Here is a 15,840-nt window from a genome sequence, read left to right as displayed (position 1 = left end):
TTTGTTTTTTGTTTTCTCTTTTTTGCCTTTTGGTTATAGTGTTCCTTTTCTCTGGGGTTAGAAACCACCATGTACTATGTATGTTTCTCTCATTTGCTGGGAGGCAGAGGCCAGCCTGGTCTACCTAGCAAGTTCCAGGCCAGCCAAGGCTACATAGCATCTCACCCCTCCGCAGTTTTCTACCATAAAGGCCAGCTACAACTTGAATATTGCATTCAGCCAGCCCTTGAAAATCCCTGTCATCTGTGCCGCCCTGTCTCATGCTGTCACATCTCATAGTTGTCCTCTCTCTGCAGTGCTCTATGCCCAGGTCGCTGTGGCTGGGCTGCTCCAGCCTGGCGGACAGCATGCCTTCGCTGCGATGCCTGTATAACCCAGGGACTGGCGCACTCACAGCTTTCCAGGTACTTTCTCTGTCTCTGTGGGTTATTGGTGGTGGTGGTGGGGTAATCCAGTTCATTAGTTCGTCCTTCCTTCTTTCCTATACTTTACTTGCATCCACATCACTTTATATGGCTTGTATTTCACATCACTCAGTATTTCTTTAATGACTAACTTTTAATGTAGACCCAGATTTATCAACTTTTAAAACATCTTTATCATAGTTGGTTTGCCACAATGGATATAGCACAACTTGACAGTGGGTTTCAGATCTTATAGAAGTATGATACTAATCTAAATAGCACTTCAGAATGTATTGTTTGCTGTGGACCTACATAAAACCAAATCAAGCCGGGCGTGGTGGCGCACACCTTGAATCTCAGCACTCGGGAGGCTGAGACAGGCAGATCTCTGAGTTTGAGGCCAGCCTGGTCTACAAAAGTGAGTTCAGGAGAGCCAAGGCTAACACAGAGAGACCCTGCCTCAAAAAACCAAAAACCAACCAAACAAAAAACCCAAATCAAGCAATTAGGTAATTGAAATCAGATGCACAAACATCTTATGTTTTTCTTATGATTACTGCTATGTTCAGAATGCCTGGGTTACTATGCTACTAATCATGCATCTGTATGCATACATGCACACTTATCAGAACTATGTGTAATTGTATCTTACAGGCAGTGTCTAGTTTTAGAATGGGAATGCTGAAGATAGTGTTCGTTTTGAAGCGCTCCAGTTGGTCTTACATGTACTGATGGACTCTAGCTCTTCTCAGTCTTTCTTAGGGGCCAAGAGGTCCTTTCCATAATGTAAGGGAAGCTGTAGAAGGAGAAAATGGTGCATTGTAGAGGAGAATAAAGGAAAGAACTCAATGCTCATAACTCATGGATTAGGGCATCGTGCATGATTGGTTTTTTGGCAGTTGTCTGTCCATTAAAAGTATTTGGAATTTGTGTTTAGCATTTTATAACAATATTAAAAATGGTCTTTTTTTCATTTAGGTATATTTTATTTTTATTTATGGGAATGTGTGTGCAGGTGCCCAAAGAGTCCAGAAGGGGGTATGGGATTCCCTGAAGTTGTGTACAGATAACTTGAGCCACCAAACATGAGTTCTGGGACCTGAACTCAGGTCTTTTAGAAAGAGCATTAAGTTCTCCAGCTCCCCAAATTGGTATTTTAATGTTTGTGCTTTTGCGCACACGCGCTCGCGGGTGTGTGCATGCGTGTGTGTGTGTGTGTGTGTGTATGTTTGTGTGTCTGTCTGTCTGTTTGTCTGTGGGCGCACTCATGTGTGCATGTGTGTGTGCCTGTGCAGGAGTGAGCCACATGTCTAGCTATTTTCCAAGTTGTTTTTAGCCTATATAGTTCCATCTGTTCAGAGGAAATTCACAGACAAGGTGTAACAAAGTTTACATACCCACAATTAAGTATGGAAGAACGGAATTAAGTGTGGCAGTTACTAGACTTCAGAGACTTTTTATCAATAGTCATGCTTTTATTTTCCTTTTTAGAGTTTAATGTTAATATTCCCTTGCTTATACTCTGAAATAGTAACACATGTTGACTCTTCAAAGTAGGTAAATCATTTCAAATACTTTGTCACTGTTGTAGTTAGGGTTTTTATTGCTGTGAAGAGACACTATGACTACACAACTCTGATAATAGCTGGGGCTGTTATGGAGGGAAGCATGGCGGCACATAGGCAGCTAGGTGTTGGAGAGGTAGCTGAGAGGTCTGTTTTTGGATCAGCAGTCAGGCAGCAAGAAGAGACAGTGACATTGGGCCTCCTGGTTTGAGTTTCTGAAACCTCAAAATTCACCACAGTGACATACTTCCAGCAAGGCTACACTTATTCCAACAAAGTCACACCCCCTAATGTGTGCACTCCCTATGGCCCTAGGGAGGCCATTTTCATTCAAACCGCATAGTCACTAGTAGTGTGATCTTGAACAAATTGTTTTACCCTCATGTTCCTTTTCTACATCGTTACATGGCAACTGTAGACATGACTGGGAACATGTTAATAGTTGCTGCTTCATATACATTGGTGCTTTGTTATAGAGTACATGATATCGTGAGAGTGTCAGTTCACCCCAGAATGAATTATCATATTAAGGTGTTTTCTGTTTGTTTGGTTTTGGTTTTAATTAATGTATCAGGCCAAGGAAGGTACTGACTTAAAGAACTCAGAGTCTAACCTGTTGTTGTTTTTCAGGGGTTTTTCTTTTTAAAAAAATTTATTCAGATTACATCCTGATTCTTATCCCCTCACTTGTGTCTTCCTTTTCCCCCCTCCCTCCCTCCCTCTTTCACCCTATTCCCCTCCCCCAGACCTGTGACAGAAGGGGACCTCCTCCCCCACCATATGATCACAGCCTATCAGGTCTCATCCAGATAGCCTGCTTCTCCTTCCTCTGATGGCCACCAGGCCTCCCCACCAAGGGGAAGGGGTCAAATAGGGACCACCAGAGTCCATGTCAGAGGCAGTTCCCACTCTCCACACAGCTGTGGAGAATGTGCTGTCCATTGGCTAGATCCGAATAGGGATTTTTTTAGTTTTCTGTTGTTGTTTTGTTACCATTTTGTTTGAGACAGAATAGCACTTTATAACCTAGGCTGCCCTGGAGCTCTAGCATTCACACCCTGGAGTTAGAAGTATGCACCACCACATCCTGCTCAACTCCTGCTTTTGCTTAGTTGCATCTGAGCTCAGTCTATAAAGTCTCAGGGAACAGCTCCTGAGCGCTGTCCTCATTGTAGGCCACTTAGGGCTCCACCGCCATTCCCAGGCATGAGGATTTGTTTGAAATATTCAAAGAACTTAATGAAAACAGTGGTACAGTTTATTAATAGGGAAAGGATATAGGTTAAACTTAACCAAAAGAGACATCCATGGATCAGAGAAGATGGCTCAGTGAGTAAGGCACTTATGTATAGATTGATGACCTGAATTCAATCCCTAGATTCCATAAGATGGCAGGAAAGAACTTAATCCTCAAGTGTTGTCCTTGGAGATCTCTCTCTCTCTCTCTCTCTCTCTCTCTCTCTCTCTTCCCCTCCCTCCCTCCCCTCCCCTCTCCCTCTCATGCACACACATACACATTCTCACACACAAAGAATTTAATTTTATGTGGTATGTGTTTTGCCTGCATATATGTCTATGTACCACATGCATGTAGTGCTTGCAGAGGCCTGAAGAGAATATTGACTCCCCTTGGACTGGTCTTACAGATGGTCGTGAACCACCATATGGGTTCCGGGAATGAAACCCAGGAGCAGCAGTTCTCTTAGCCACTGAGCCATCTATCCAGCCCTAAGGCAGTGGTGGTACACTACTTTAATCCCAGCACTTGGGAGGCAGAGGCAGGTGGATCTCCATGAGTTCGAGGCCAGCCTGGACTACAGAGCAAGTTCCAGGACAGTCAGAGCTGGTTACACAGAGAAACCCTGTCTCAAAAAACAGAAGAATAAAAAATAAAAAGAAAGAAAACAAAAAGCCAGAAGAGGCACATAGGAAAAAAAAATCCTAGAAAAGTTAAATGTAGAACTTTTAATCACCTCTTTCCATGGAACCATGATGGTATTGTAGCCTCTCAGGCACATGCATGATAATATATACCAACCCCCAAAACCATATTTATTAACAGTTATTTGCTTCCTGCCTGCGTGACTAGCCTTTAGTCTCCAGACTATTCCTGTAGGCCACACTGAAGCTTTTAGTCCCTCTCTCCTGTTGGTGTGGTTTCATGCTCTCAATATAGATTGTGCTACCAGCCCCTGCAGTCCCTAGGCAAACAGACACACTTGTATCAGCAGGAAGTCAAGGAGCCTGGAGACGACCTCCTGGTAACCAAGGGCAAAGGCCAGATTTCTCTAAGAACAAGGTTAATTCTTTATTACATAGGTGTCATAACCTGTTTTGAGAATGCAATGAACCTATGACTGTAGAAGTATCTTTGTGAATGTAGAAGTATGATTTTTATATTTATATTCCATTGTGAAATGAGCAGGAGAGCTATGTAGCCACATAATCCCAAAGGCATAATCTCCCCCAAACTAATTGATTCTATAAAGGAAATGTGTGGGGAATCATAGGGCTGTACAGAAGGGGACCTGACTGGTGTTACAGCTGAGTGGTAAGAGCATCTACTCAGTGTGCACAGGGCCCTGGGTTCTCTCTCTAGCACCACAAATAAAGCACATTAGTCCAGGCAACCCATGTTGAGGATCTAAGACAAGTGGGAAGCATTTAAACAAAGAGAAAGACTGAGAACAGACTAGGGCAAAAACCCATAGGACAGGTATGGCTTGGGTGCATTACCACCATCACTACCCGTCCCCCACAGCTCAACAGCTATTCCAGAGACTACAGAGAACACCGGAAACTTCCTGAGAAGCTACTGATCCCCTAGTCACTTAGGACTTAGGGGTCATAAGTAGTAAAGTGCTGCAAAGGCTTGACCTGATCGCTGTTGCTGTAGAAGGATCATCTCAGTAATTGATCATTTCTTTTCTTTTCTTTCTTTTTTTTTTTTAAGATTTTTTTATTTATTATGTATATAGTGTTTTGCCTGTATACCAGAAGAGGGCACCAGATCTCATTATACATGGTTGTGAGCCAGCATGTGGGTGCTGGGAATTGAACTCAGGACCTTTGGAAGAGCAGTCAGTGCTCATAACTTTAGAGCCATCTCTCCAGCCCAATTAATCATTTCTTTTGGTTGGTTTTTTGTTTGTTTTGAGAAAAGGTCTTAGGTAGCCTAGACTGACCTTGCCCTACCAATCCTCCTACCTCTACCTCCAAAGTGCGACATTACAGGCCTGTGCCACCATACCTAGCAGTTTTACTAATTTAGAGGTAAGGGCAGTTTGTACTCTTTAAAAATTATTGAGGGATCCTAATCTAGTTTCATGCATGTGGCTTATTTCTACCAATATTTACTATGTTTGAAAAGGGAAGAGGAAAAATATTGTTAACTTATTTTATATAATTATAGTAAGTCAGGATATGGAAGTACACACCTTCAATTTCAGCGATCTGGAATTGGAGACAGGAGGATCATGAGTTTAAGATCAGTCTGGATACATAGCAAGTTTCAAGCAGCCTGGCTTACATCGATCCCCATAACAACACGAACAAAACCTTACGTCACATTAATAGATAGGACATTTTAATAAAAACTGTGTACATCTAATATCTGGAATAATTAAACACAGATCAATTTTCTTTTTTCTTTTTTTCTTTTTTCGAGACAGGGTTTCTCTGTGCAATAGCCCTGGCTGTCCTGGATTCACTTTGTAAACAAGGCTGGTCTCAAATTCAGAGATCCACCTGCTTCTGCCTCTCCAGTGCTGGGATTAAAGGTGTGCGCCACCACACTCTGCCAGATGAATCTTCATATGTGCTTCTACATTCATTGTTATGTTTTGTTTAAAGCTTAGGAAGACTGTCTGGCCTATATAGAGACATAAAGTTTAAAAAAGAAGTGCCAGACTTGATTGCAGACTTGTGTGTAATCCCAGCACTCAAGAGTCAGTGGTATGATGAGTTTAGGGCTAGCCCAAGGCTATTCTATCGCAAGTTCAAGGTCAGTCTGAAATACATGAGATCCTGCCTCAAAAATATTTATATAACTCAGTGTGTGTGTGTGTGTGTGTGTGTGTGTGTGTGTGTGTGTGTGTGTGCGTGTGCGTGCGTGCGTGCGTGCGTTTAAACCTTCTGACTTGGATATCAGGACCAAGAAAAATTCAAGTTTTCATTCGTCTTATAACAGCTTTGAATTAAACTAGCAGATAATTCTGAACCAATTCACCACCAGTGCCTTTTCTAGTTTTAATTAAAAGTCAACAGTGATTTTAAAAGCTTAACACACTTTCTGTATGTTACTGACTCTGTGTCTGCCTTTGGGTCCCTTTATCCTAACTGGACCGCCTCGTCTAGCGTCAGTAGAAGAAGGTGGCCCAGTCTTACTTGATATGCCAAGGCGGGTTGAACCCGTGGGAAGTCTCCCCTTCTCTGAAAAGAAAGGGATGGACCATGCATAGGGGAGGGAAGGGGAACTTCCTAGCAGAATGTAAAGTAAATTTATATATATATATATATATATACATATATATATATATATACACATATACATACATACATATACATATACATATACACACACGCACACACACACACAAATAAACAAGTAAAGAGGCTGAGCTCCAGTTGAGACAGGACACAAGCCTTTCCAGCAGCACATTTTCCACAGTTGTGTGGAGAGCGGGGACTGCCTCTGACCTATTTGACCACTTCTCCTTGGTGGGGAGGCCTGGTGGGACTCAGAGGAAGGGGAAACAGGCTGTCCAGATGAGACCTACCTGATAGGTTGTGGTCATATGGTGAGGGAGGAGGTGCCCTTCTGTCACAGGCCTAGGGGAGGAGAATAGTGTGAAAGAGGGAGGGGGGAAGGGGAAGGTACAAGTGAGGGCATAGCAGTTGGGTTGTAATCTGAATAAATTGAAAAAAAATTTTTTTAAATGAAGGAAAAAAAAATCTTTTCCAAATCTGTACTCCTTTCCCTTTCAGTCACACATTTGTGCCCAGAATACACAGCAACAGTGGTGTGCTGCAATAGCGTGACTGTGCTGATCTGATTGTCTGTGCCTTTTGTCTTCCGCTAGACTGAATTCTCTGAAGGCTGGACTATGCTTTGTTCATTTATTCTCCCATTGTCAAAAGTAATATTTCATACTTTTGTTGAATTAATGAATGAACAGACTTAGATCATTTGAAAAAAACCTATCCATTAACAAATACGAGGGTAAGACAAGAAGCGTTGTGTTGCCAGTAGCCTCCTCACGTACATATATACAGATGCTCTCTTCAGAAAAAATCATGATGATTAAACAGTCATTCCAAACATCACACATTTGCACAGAGAAAAGAAACATGCCATGTCTGATTTATGGGAAGTCCTCAAATTTTATATATTTGGCTTTCTTACAACTCCCTATGACGATCCCCTCTGAGTTGGATTCTGTATACTGAATTTGGACTCTTGTTCACGAACAAATGCACATTTCAAGCTATTAAAGACCAACACTGCCAGCCAACTAACAGTTCACTTTCAATGGTATCACATTTGTATCTTTGCAGCAGTGTGTATTTGGACAATTATTTGACTCTTTCATTACAGTTTATCCTTACTTTGTAAAAGAATTTTGTAAAATTAAGGTGCTGAATGTGATGAGCATCAGGCTGGAGAAAAGTTAAAAATCATCATGCTGACGGAGAGTGATCCTTTAGCCTTAAGTCCAGTTTTAAAGCATTATTTGTGAAATGTTAGGAATATATTTTTGAAGATCATGTCTTTAAAGTGAGGGGCTGAGGAGATGGCTCAGAGGGCAAGAACTTGGATTCAAATCTCAGCACCCTGAGATAGCCAAGTGTGCCTGTGTGTAGCCTCCTGTAACCCAAGCAGTGAGAAGCAGTGAGAGGCAGAAGCAGTGAGAGGCACGCGCGGGCACATACACGAATGGGCATGTGAGTAAAACACAAAAATTATTTTAAAAAGTGAAATTGTGTTTAAAAAATATTATTGATAACATTAGAATCTAGTATTAAGCTTCTGTACTTTCATCTTTTATGTATACTTTTAAGTGTAAAAAGTAGAAATGACCTGAGTTTGCTACATTTTTGCCTTATCTTGGAAATAATCTATATATTGGAGAAGTGACGTCTTGGGATGGTTGTCTTTCCAGCTGCTTGCTTGGTTATTGAATTATTTTATACTTCAAGTTTTGTTAGCAACACATTCCTCTATCGCTGAGTATTTTGACATGCCCATGTATAGCTAATGTTCATATATGGGATAGTGTATAACTGCCTAATGTTTAGAATGCCAAAATTTTGTGAGACAAATCAGATTTCCTTGAAACATTTTTATTCTTCAGGATAGATATGAGAAAAGAAAGGTCTTCACAAATTATTTATTTCTTAGATTGGATATTTTGAATAATAGTGGATTTTCCCCTCAACTGCTTTAACTCTGTCAGTACCTATAATGCAGAAGGTGATGCCAGGAATGGGGCTTTGGTACCTATAATGCAGAAGGGATAGGTAGACAGGCAGGTGATGCCAGGAATGGAGCTGATGGTAGAGGGCCATGGTAGCTCTTGGAGGTGCCCTACCTAAGTAAGCAGTAGGCTTTTGCTGTGGGCACTTAGACTCATCTGTATCCTCTGAAGAGAGGTACATTGTTACTTTATTTATATTCTAAGACGCTTGTGCTGATAGAGGACATAGTTGTCTGTGTGCTCTTTTTGGGCTATTCCTTCACTCCTGGTCTATTTCATGTGGTGGTATTTATTGTTTGCCTTCCTCCTTTGTGTTAGTTTCAAGACTTGATATGTGGACTGTCCAGGTAAAGAAACTTGAGAGGTAGGCAGTATTCAGACGCCCTATCTTTGTCGTTTACTGGGTGTTTTAAGAATGTTTTGTTTAAAATCAACAGGCAAGCACATGAGCAAACCAAGAGTGTACACTCTTGACTGTAGCTTCAAAGGACCCTAAGAACTGTAGGGCTTTACTATTAAGCCGGTGCACATGAGTTTTGCTTTTCTATGAGCATGGTACTGAATAGATGTGAGCTTTTCTACATTCTCACACGCAGTTCTCTAGAGACCAGATTTATTATATTTTGAAATAGTTATTTGGAATGCAGGGCAGGATTTTGCAGTCTATCTTTTCCTGCTGGGTTATCTGTCACCTGCCTTTACATTCTTAGATGTACAGTGAAGGGCTGATGTCTGTGTCTTGGTATAAATTAAGTTGGAATTCAGTGCCCGGGAAAATCTGCAGGAAGAATTGGTGTTCCTTCAGTACATGCACCTTCAGTACCAAGTTCAAACCTTAGCTTGATTGGATCTTATTTTTTGCATATGTTGATCCATATAGTCATAAACAAGTGAAAACATAAGGAGTTAGTAATCTCCTTATATTTTCATGTTATATATAAATGTACTCACCATGTCAAGCTAGTATATGTAAAACTTTATTTATAAGCACCAAAAGCTTTATATTTAATGAAAGTTTCTCACTAGCTTAATTAAAGTGAAGCTGCTATTGTTGCTAATGTAGTTTCTACTTTTTGCTTAAGTCACTGTTTTCTATCAGTTTCTGTACTGATAGGAAGCCATAGGGACATTTCTAGTTTAATATTAATGTATTTCCCCTAGATTTTTTAAGTGGCAGGTTGTTAATTTTTTAAGCATATCAACTGTAGCATAGTGTAGTCCTTTGAGAGAAATTAGTAAAATGAGGATAAGATGGATACAGGACTTCAACAGCTTGAAAATAACAGTATTTGACCAAAATCTCTTTTGTATTCCCTCTTCTGGTTCTGTTTCAGTAGTCCTGGAAATGTGCCTGTGCACTATTTGCAGTGAGAATATAAAACTGAATCATGATTTTGGTGTAGAAGCCAGAGCGTGCGCTTCCAGCACCCCAGCTGGCAGTAAGCTTTCCCTAGGTTTATGAATGTAGTTAGATGGCCCCCAACTGTTTACAAGACAGCAGAGGTGAGATCTTTGATTGACAAGTCAGAAATGCATTAGATCATTCTCTCTGCCGTTCTCTGGTTCATGCTGTTAAAAATGTCAGCCTCCAAGTTTGAATGGCAGCCCGAGGGCCTTAGAAGCTTTTTGTTTTCTGAGATGGAAACACAAATTGGATGTGTGCCTGGGCGCTTCATCCTGGGCTGTAATTTCATCTTTTAGCTAAGAACCACAAGGTACATGAGCAAAGCACCCTGTAAACAATAACACTGTGGAAAAAAATAAACAAGGTCGTGTTTCTGGTACGTTGATCCGATGGTGTCCTGACCTCTATCACGTTGAACATCTCCACTCTGATTGCTGTTCCCTTTGGCATTACAATGAGAGAGAGAGACTGACATGGAGGGAAAGATTTAAAGTTGCAGTGTCGTTGCACATTCCTTGTATTGGTCATGAAATATTGAACTGTCAGAATGTGACACTTAGTTTTTTAAGCAACCTTTCTTGTTTGAGGTGTTCGCAGTTCATTCCTTTCTCCCCTATTTGTCCTCTCCATTCATAGGGTTGGAAGTAGCTGCCTTAACCACATAAAAAGGGACAATGTTAAAGAGAAAGTGGTGCCCATAGAGCAAAATGAACCTAACACACGAACAGAAACACACGCTGTGAGGTCAAACTTGAGTTAGTATGTGAATATTGGGGTTTATGGAGAACCTCATCGTAAGGACAAGTCACATTAGGTTTCACTTCTGTGTCTGTGCAGGCCACCAAGTCAGGAAAGCTGTGGTGGACAGGTGTGAGCGGACAGTGAAATTGTTTTCTACCCACATGATGACTGTAGTGCGATGTTGCTGCCCAAATACCAATTAACTTACTATTGATGGACTGATTGTTTAGATTCTTTAAAAACTGAATTCAGTTTATTTGTGTGTAGGCGCATGTGTATGGAGGTCAGAGAACAGCTTGCCATGGTGTTGCCTGCTTCCATGGTGGGACCTATCAGGCTTCATGGGAAGCGCCTTTCTCTGTGAGGCTGTCTCATCAGCCCCGACCCTCCAGGACTTCAGTATTACTCACATGGTGAAGTTAGCAGAGACTGACATTGTATTAAGAAAATGTTTTAATGTGCAAAATTTGTATTTTATAGTACTGTTTAAGAACTATTTTAGCTTTGCATAGTCGCACAGGTCTTTAATCCCACCACTTGGGAGGCAGAGGCAGGTGTATCTCTGAGTTTGAGGCCAGCCTGCTCTATGAAATGAGTCCAGAACAGCCAAAGCTACACCGAGAAACCCTGTCTCGAACAACCAACCAAACAACCCTTTTGCTTCCTTCAGTATTCTACCTGTGTATTTGTATGTGTATGTGTATGTGCCTGTGTATGTGTATGTGTGTGTGCATGTGTATGTGCGCCATGTGAGCACAGCACCCATGCAGGCCAAGATGGTGTTGGATCCCCTAGAACTAGAGTCACAGACAGTTGTGAGCCACCTTGTGGGTGCTGGGAACTGAACCTGAGTCCTCTGCAAGAGCAGCCAGTGCTCTTGGCCATTGAGTCATCTCTCCTGCTCCAGAACTAACGTGGAGGTCCTGGGCATTGGCCCCACGCAGGACCGTGTGCGTGCTCGTGCTCTCTTCACTGAACTATATCCTCCTAAAGCTGTTAATTCCCATTTTGAGGTTTTGATGGGAGACAGGAGGTAGAATTTGCTGAATAAAGCTCTGCTCTGTCATATCCAGAGTTACATACTATTTTTAGGAATAGAGTGCTGAGAAAGTAAGACCCAAGCCAAAGATAGTTAGAACTAGGTCCTGTTGTTTTTAAATATTCCTCTGTAGTTTTTTGGGGGTGGGGGAACCTGGGAGGATTGGTTTTTCAAGACAGGGTTTCTCTGTGTACTGTGTAGCCTTGGCTCTCCTGGACTCACTTTGTAGACCAGGCTGGCCAGGAACTCATAGCAATCCACCAGCCTCTGCCTCCCTAGTGCTGGGATTAAAGGCGTGCACCATCAAAGGTGGCTCTTCTGTAATTTTAAAACACAAATATTGATTTAACATTTGCTTATAAGTTTCCAGAGGATGAGAGAAAAAAACATTTTTAAAAAATAGCATAAAAAAATCTGGGATGTAAGAAATGAATCTAATATAAAGAAGCTACAAATTTCCTTCTGTAGTATAGTATTAATTCTTTAGTTAAAAACTGCTCACATGCTGTGGGCTTTCACACCATCACACTTGTGTGAGAATTAGTTTTATTACTTTTATTCCAGGCTTAGCTGATAAGAAAAAAAATCAGTGTATCCACAAAACTATGGAATTTCAGTATTGAAAAGGACGGAAGAGGACAATGTGTCACATGTTTCATAACACAGGTGTTCTTTGTGATGTGTTTTTGTCAGGGTCATCTAATCTGTCCTTGATCTCTACTCACATGGGAGAAGTGGATTCAGTGAGGCTTCTTGGTTTTTGTTTTGTTTTGTTTTTTGTTTTTGTTTGTTTGTTTTTCTTTGGTGTATTAGAAAGATCTGCTTCAAGAAGTCAAATTTTTGTTCATTTACTGTTCTCCACTCTGTGTTTTGTGGTAATATAGAGTAATTGTTCTGTTTTTTTTGTTTGTTTGTTTGTTTGTTTGTTTGTTTTTGGTTTTTTGAGACAGGGTTTCTCTGTGTAGCCTTGGCTGTCCTGGACTCGCTTTGTAGACCAGGCTGGCCTCGAACTCACAGCGATCTGCCTGCCTCTGCCTTCCGAGTGCTGGGATTAAAGGCGTGCACCACCACACTCGGCTGTTTTTCTTACACAGTTGTCCCCACCCCCTATATCCTTGGGTTTTTACATTTGCAGAGTCAGCCAGTTTGGGATCAGAAAATGTAGTTAGGCCTGAGATGTGTAATGAACAGATTTTTGTTGTTGTTGTTGTTATTCCTTAAGCACCACTGAATGGCAATTATATGCATAACAGTTACATTTTACTAGGTTTTAAGTAATCTAGAACTCAGTATTTGGGAGGATGTGTCTTTGTTGCATGCAGATACTGAGCCCTATATACTGTTCTTGAGATTCCCATACTTTGCTGGGAGCTGAGGGATGGAGGGTCCTGGGGCTGATTCCTGGATTCGGAATGACAAAAGTCTATTTATGTGTTGAGAGCTGTCAGGTTGCTTTATCTTCTGTTTCCCATGTGGAGTGTTTCTGATTCTGTTGTTTCTTTGGAAGATACCAACCATCATTTCTGTCCTTTTTATAGCCTTATTTTGGGATCACCATTCTGCTTGTCCTTCCTTGTGAATACACCCTCATCTTGGCATTGCCTTCCTCACAATGTAGAACTCATAGCTAAATACACCGCTGCAAAAAACAGTAGCTAATAATAGGCCTGGGAGTGTGGCTCCATAGAGTGTAACGAGGTAGAGTTGGGCTGTGGTGGGAGGGCTTTCCTCTTGGTTTGTTTGTTTGAGACAGACTCTTACATTGTAACCCAGCCTGCCTCATACTCGACATCTTGCTTTTTGAATGCTGGGGTGCATTTTTTTATAAATATAATTTAGAAAATGTAACTTAATTACTGCAGCCTAAAATTTCATATTTCTTTATGGAGATGTTAGGAACCTTTTTTGTTTCCTCACCTTTTCTCTGAAGCCAGAAAAGCATATGTAAGCACTTTGATAAACGATATAATGTAGTGGAGTATCTGAGTCATGCAGGTATTTGAAACCTAACTCCAGTTCCTGAAGATGGGGAACATCTGCTTAGAGGTATGGTAGAGCTCCACAATGCACTAATTGAATTACTCTTTTTCTGGAGTTGTCGACTGCACTAATTGAATTAGAGAGAGCGTGTGTGTGTGTGTGTGTGTGTGTGTGTGTGTGTGTGTGTGTGTGTGTGTGTGTGTGTGTAACTGAGATAATTCCAGCCTTACTAGGAGAGACTGTAAGAGATATGACTGATCGTGTGTACTGTGCTGCTATCTAATGGCAGCCTCTGGAACTACTACATGGTCTCCAGGGAAGAGAAGGTAGTCATCTGATCTAGCGTGACCTCAGTCTAACCCCATCCTGGTTAGTTCAAAAGATCCTAGCATATATTTTATAATTATGAGTTGAGAGAAAAAGAATCTGATTAATTTCTTAGAATTAAGATGTATTATATTAGACAAGGAATTTTTATAAACAAAAATAATTATTCAACTGAATTAAAATGTTCTAACCTTTAATCAGTAAACAAATGATTGTGTCATGTTTTTTTCTTTTTGCCTTGTATGTGTCAAAAATATAGAAATAAATTACATGCATATATTGTCATAGCATAATTTTGTATTCATAAATATAATTTCTTTCCTGGTAGTCAGAAATACTTTTGGCAATCAGTAAATTTAAAGATGCTGTGAGTTGGACATAGTACATGCCTGTAATTCCACTACTTAGATGGGAGTATTTGAGATCAGCCTGGGTATGAGGCCATTTCTCAGAACAAAACAAAAGAACCAAAGAAGTTATGAAATCTTGCATCCATAAAATGAAATCTGCCTACATAAAATGAAAAATTGTTATAGGAAATTTACCTACTAGATGATTTAAATATAATTTTAATATAAGTTTGGGTGTGTTTGAAATCCTCCACAGTGAAGAGGCTTTTTCCCCTAAGAATCTGCTAGTCACAATGTAAAGCTTTTGTTTGTTTGTTTGTTTACGTGAGGCAGGGTCTCAGTCATCCCAGCCTAGGCCGATTTGAACTCACTGTAGTGGCTGAAACTATCCTTAAATTCTTGATTCCTTTGCTTCTACCCTTAAGTGCTAAGATTACAGGCATTTGCCACCACACCTAGCACAATTTAATAATTTGTAAAAGTATCATGCAGTGTAATTATATGCAGCAGGAAAAGCAGTAGAAGACAAACCACATCCGGAGTGGTGGCCCACACCTTTAATCCCAGCACTCAAAAGGCAGAGCCAGGCGGGTCTCTGTGAGTTCCAGGCCAGCTGGGGCTGTTACATACAGTAACCCTTATCTCAAAAAAAAAAAAAAAATCATTATGAACCATCTTTTGGTTCCTTTTAACTCTAGATAGTCTAACTTGTAGAAGCGCTCAACAGAAGGACACATAGATATGTTCATATATAATACTCACTGGATATATGGAATGTGCTGCCAGGTGCCTTTTTGACCTTTCAAAACCTTTTTTACAGTTGAAGCATAAAACACAGGAAAACTTTTACTTTTTTTCTATGTTCTTCATTATTATTTCAATATGCCAATATTGTGTTGACTATATATATGTAGGGAGTGCATATGTGTATGTGCATATGCATGCATCCTAGAGATTGACAGATGCCTTTCTCCACTGTGCTCCACTTTTTAAATATATATATATCATTTTTTTAACATGCATTGGTGTTTGCCTGCCTGCATGTCTGTACCAGATCGCCTGCAAGTGGAGTTACAGAGAGTTGTGAGCGGCCATGTGGGTTCTGGGAATTGAACCCAGCTCCTGGAAAAGCAGCCAACGTTCTTAACCACTGAGCCATCTCTCTAGCCCCCTGCTTTCTACATCTTAGCCTATATTTTTGTTTTCATTTCTTTTGTTTGTTTGTTTGATTGGTTTGGTTTGGTTTGGTTTTAGTTTTTTTCGGGGCAGCGTTTCTTTGTATAGTGTTGGTTGTCCTAGAACTAGCTGTGTAGAGCAGGCTGGTCTTTAACTCTGATATGTAGTTCTTAATCCTACGGATAACACGGCCATAATTCTACTCAACTTTCCTGTATTTACTAGGTATTTTACAAAGTATTGGGCATAAATTAAGATTCAGACCCTGGCCTCAAGGAGCTTTTGGTTACTCATTAGACATTTATTGAGAACCTGTATACAAGCTGTTGTGCATATAAGGGGTATTACTGTCACTACCGATGACCTTCATTCCCTTC

The 15,840-nt window shown here is 40.7% G+C and overlaps 1 protein-coding gene across 10 annotated transcripts in view; it reads left to right on the top strand.

The window, feature by feature from the left end:
- Positions 1–15,840, top strand: part of BTRC (beta-transducin repeat containing E3 ubiquitin protein ligase) — a 176,990-nt gene that overhangs the window by 59,787 nt on the left and 101,363 nt on the right. For 7 of the 10 annotated variants that reach the window (XM_084773756.1, XM_084773751.1, XM_084773752.1 and 4 more), the window contains one exon: positions 297–404. The exons of the other annotated variants lie outside the window; for them this stretch is intronic. In XM_084773756.1, the coding sequence (XP_084629882.1) occupies positions 297–404 (108 nt within the window). The remainder of the gene's footprint in view (positions 1–296; positions 405–15,840) is intronic. 10 annotated transcript variants of the gene reach the window in all.

Source organism: Acomys minous (assembly GCF_964271855.1).
Source record: "Acomys minous genome assembly, chromosome: 2".
NCBI lineage: Eukaryota > Metazoa > Chordata > Mammalia > Rodentia > Muridae > Acomys > Acomys minous.
Note: the sequence above shows the minus strand (reverse complement) of the source record. Positions and strands in the feature narration are given on the sequence as shown.